Source organism: Hevea brasiliensis, chromosome 15 (assembly GCF_030052815.1).
Source record: "Hevea brasiliensis isolate MT/VB/25A 57/8 chromosome 15, ASM3005281v1, whole genome shotgun sequence".
NCBI lineage: Eukaryota > Viridiplantae > Streptophyta > Magnoliopsida > Malpighiales > Euphorbiaceae > Hevea > Hevea brasiliensis.
In genome coordinates, this window is record NC_079507.1 from 70514811 (window position 1) to 70519671 (window position 4861).

Below are 4861 nucleotides of genomic sequence, written 5' to 3' on the forward strand. Positions count from 1 at the left end.
CTTGATGCACATAAGCTATCAAATCAGAAACCATAATATGGAAAAAACATACATTAAGGGATATGAAGAGTTTGATGTGTTTGCTTGTTGTCGCTGAGTTAGCAGCTTGAGCTGCTTAACTATTGCTATGGAAACTTGGCTTTGATATACAGTACTCCATTGGCCATCTCTTACCCTTATTTTCTCTTTTCTTTTTGCAGAGCGTATTATTATTAAAATTGATATTTAGAAAGCTGCATTTTAAATATATTAATTAAAAATATTAAAAATTAAATTCGATATATTTTAATTATAAAATACTTAATAATTTTTAAAATTATTTTTTAATAGTATTTTTTCAAAAAATGTTTTTGTTCCCGAACCTCAACTTTAATTAAAATTGGCCCGGCCCAAGTAAGACGCATAAAAGTTTTAGAGGGGAACATGGGTTGAACTCGAAGCCATGGAGACCCATTGCTTCTAATATGGAAATGGAAGCGGAACCATTCCCAGATTTCTCTGTTCTCTCTCCCCGCAGTAAAAGTTATGATGGAAAAATAAAAATTAATTTCCCTTTCTTAATTATGGTGGGTAGCAGGGCCGGGAGGATTGTTTTTCGCTTATTTGACTTAGTTCAGGAAGTAAGTTTTCGTTAGCTTAGTGTCTATTTATCATTATTCGTTAGCTTAGTGTCTATCTATCATTATATTTAGAGATTTAAAATTATTTTTTTAAATAAAAATATTATTTTAAATATTAAAAAAATAATTAAAAAAATTATTTTAATATTGTTATAATTAAAATTTATTAAATTTAATTTTAAATTATTTTTTAATTAATATATTTTAAAAAATAATTTTTTTATTAATAATTCTAAAAATAACACCAAACAAGCTCTTAATCACTTCCTATAAGAAAATAGTTTCTGGGTCAAAGTAACCCGTAAAATCCATCACCTGGCCTTACTTTTTTGCCTATCCTCGTCGTATGATGAACCAACAGACACACACGAACTCCCATAATTAATCGCTTTCATGAGCTTAGTCATTCTTTAGTGTCAAATCAAAGCTACTACTTTACTCATGTTAAGACTTCATTATTTTTTGGATAAATTTTGAGAGAGAAAGAGAAAATAAAGAAGAATTTTTTCTTATTTTTTATTTTGTAGTTTCTCTATTTATATTTGAATGAGAAAAAAATAAAATATAAAAAATAAAAAGTGACATTAAAATAAAGAATAAATATATAATTTTTTAAATATAAATATTTTATTTTATTTTTTAGTTTTTTCTCTAATTTAAAAAGAAAATAACTCAAAAAAATAGTTCTTTCCTCCCTTATTTTTCCTTTCTTATCCAAACAAAGAAAAATATTTTTTCAAAGTTATTTTTTCTTGATTATTTTTCTTCCTCCCATTTTTCACCAATCCAAATATGGTGTTAATATCTTCTGATTTTGTCATCAGATATAGCTACTGAAAAAGTTACTTCAATTTAATTCAAAAAATATGATATTAGAGATTTAAATAATAATTTAAAATTCCAATATATCTTTTTATTTATTTTAATAGAGTGATGCGGCCACGGTGAGGAGATGGATGAGTGATAACCAGCCATATTGGAAACGCAGGTAATGGAACAGTTTCAAAGATATAACAAAACTATGCTTCCTCTATATAGGAATAGGTCTTTCCTTTTCATATTTGTTGTTTGTGTTAAGGGAAAATGACTGTTGATATTGTGCTTGGGGATGATTTGTCCCAGTCTCTCAAGTTGAAATTTCTTTATTGGGCATTGCCTCATTAGTGATAAGAATGCTTTTCTTTTGATACAAAAGAGTTTTCCATTCTTTTGCTCATTCCAGGCACAGCCAGGAATGCTCACACTTAGTTGATGAATATCATTGTCAATGGGGTTGAAGGATGACTCAAATCAACTCACCACCACTCCTTTGCTAAGCCTTGTCTGCCCACATGAGAAGCAACTTTAATAATGAAATCAACTAATATAATTCTATCCAAAATATTACAATAAATACATAATTCAATATCTAACTTTTTTTTGTTTTTTAATGAATTAACTGCTGTCACATAAATAATATATTTCAAAGATTCGTGAAAAAACTAGATATATAATTTGATTGACAAAATGGGTAATAAATTAACTTGCAAAATGCATGATAATAATGAATAATTTAAATTTTTATGGAGTTACTGGTTTTGAGTTATGAGAATGAGAGAATTTTAAACCCTAAATAAGGAGAAACCGAGCAAGGCAAGTTGCATGCTGAAGGTGGCTGTACAATGTACATGTGGGATCAACCCTTATCCAAATAATAAGTAATTATATGACCAAAATATGCAGATTTTATCTTGATGAGAGTGCTTTATCATGAGCCTGTCGCACTTTAGAGTTGTTGGACAAGAGCCCTCCTTGTACCTGTCAACTGATTGAAACGTTGTTCAATTCAGAAGTTGGCTAGTCTCGTAGATTTCTCCTAATAATTTTGCAGCATTCATTGAAGATTTTGTTTTTAATAATTGATTTTAACTGAGATTCGAAAGTGAGATTTTTTTAGTTCTAAAGACAATTTTAATGTAATTGAAATAAAATTTATTAGTAAGATTTTATCTTTATCACACTTTTGAATTAATTTAGCACTAAGATTAATTTCCTCCCAATAGTTTTCTTTTTTTTCTCTTATCTTATTAAAAAACAAAACTTATAATCCGTAGTTGATTATTAGACAGAGTAGGTATCACAAGTTATCCAATACTCTATGAGTAAAATGCATGCAGACGCAATGTTGTTAGGTTTTGAAAAGTTAGTAGATCGAATGTATAATATGTTGGATGAAGTTAGAGGTTTTCAAGAAGTTGATACTTTTTCAAGATTTTATTTACTTAGAAGAGGTAAGTTTGAGCTTTAGTTATAAAAAAATAATAATAATAATAATAATAATAATAATAATAATAATAATAAAAAAATGGTGGACAAGAAGATAGCAATCATTTATCTTTATGGACAATGCCTACCATGCATCCTTCATATAATAATATTATTATATTGTTTTTTCAATATAAAAAAGTAATAATTTTGAGGCAGCAAACATGTTTCCTCTATTTCTTTTTTGTAAATATTCCCAGTTACAACTTCCAACCATTTTATTGAAAAAGAATTGGTCTTATTAAATATTTTATTCATATATATATATATAAAAGAATCGGTGGCATGAAGGTAATCACGAAAAAATTTGCCAATGGACACCATATATTCTGGAAATCTAGGTCTAGTGCAACAATACATGGGGTTGCTGAGAAATGTTTATAGATGTGTATTCAGGGAACATTATGATGTGACCCAGATACATATTTGAACATAAACCCTTGTTTGATTGTGGAGGTCGGTTATGGAGAAGATTACTTCTTTTTTTTGGCGATCAAGTGGGACTATAGATTAACTTTTGCCATCATATTAAATGGTCTTTCTAACATTGTATTATATCAATCATCTTCAAACCTTCAAGTCTATTTAGTTTAGATATTAGACCCAGCTAACAACTCAAAATTGATAGTTATTTTTATTAACTTATTATAGTTGATAATTGATAATACATGATTTATATTTAATACTCACTATTATTAGGTAAAATAACTAATAATAATATATATGATATAATTTATTTTATTATTAAAATAAACATATAATTATTATTTTATTATATCATATCATTTATTTTATTATTCAAATAAATATATAATTTTTTTATTTATTATGCCATATTTATTTTATTATTGAAATAAATAAATAAAAATTAAATGATATAAGAAAATATGATTATCGGTGTAATATATATGTAATACAAAGATATATATAGATTGATACAAGCATAAAATGATTTTATTTTAAAACAACAATAATTGATCGAGAATAATTATAATTTCATAACTTTTTGAATTCTAACAATTCATGGTAGCTAAACAACAAATGTTCAGTACTTATTACTAAATAGATTTAGAGTATCAGTTGAGTATGAAACCTTCATATGTTACCACAAACCTCTAATCCAAACATCCTTAGAATTGTTTATTTTATGCGATTACAGTCCAATCAATTAAAAAAATATATTGAACTCAAACAAAGCCATATCCATCCTACATCTACAGATACAAACCAGAAAAGCTGAACAACAATTTCATGCAGCATATGTTTTCAAGACTGGGGGCAAAACATCGATCAGAAGCCCTACAATGGATCCATCGTGGTTGCATCTCTATATAAGAAAAGAAAAATTGAAGTAAAAGACATTAATACATATATTCATGCAACAAAACTTGATCAAACCTCATGATTTAATTGGTGATTTTATATCTAATAACATAATACAGCTGAGGTACAAAACTGAAACTTGGAGAACAAACTTCATAACCATGAGAAGTCTTTCTTCCAATTTATTTCATCATTACTGAAATAAAACCCGTCTTCTCTCACCAACCAAGAACATTTCCTGAAGAGGCTGCAACGATAAATATCCCTAGAAACCTTAAACGCATCGAATTGCCTCCTCCTTTCGTCCCATTTCATCGTGCACAAGTAATGAGTATTGCCCCAGAAGTTGGTCCTGAGGCTCCAGCTGAAGTCATCACCTTCCTGGAGGGCACGGCCACCAAGTTCATCGCCATTGGACGAGCACCATATAACTAGAGGCAGCGATGAGTTGTTTGTGAAGCCATTGATGACGCGAACATCATAGTCGAGCCCTGTAATACGCTCAGGTTCATAAAGAGACAAGAAAATGATGCCTATGGCAAGACAAAGTATGAGCAGAATTTTAGTGCTAATCTTCATGGTGTGGAAGAAGAAGGGAAATGATTGCCACTGTT

General features: G+C 28.6%; 1 protein-coding gene across 1 annotated transcript; it reads right to left on the minus strand.

The window, feature by feature from the left end:
- Positions 1–4128: 4128 nt before the first annotated feature.
- Positions 4129–4861, minus strand: LOC110659307 (S-protein homolog 2-like). The gene has a single exon (XM_021817189.2). It carries the CDS (start codon positions 4824–4826, stop codon positions 4401–4403), a length of 426 nt encoding a protein of 141 aa, XP_021672881.2. The 5' UTR covers positions 4827–4861; the 3' UTR covers positions 4129–4400.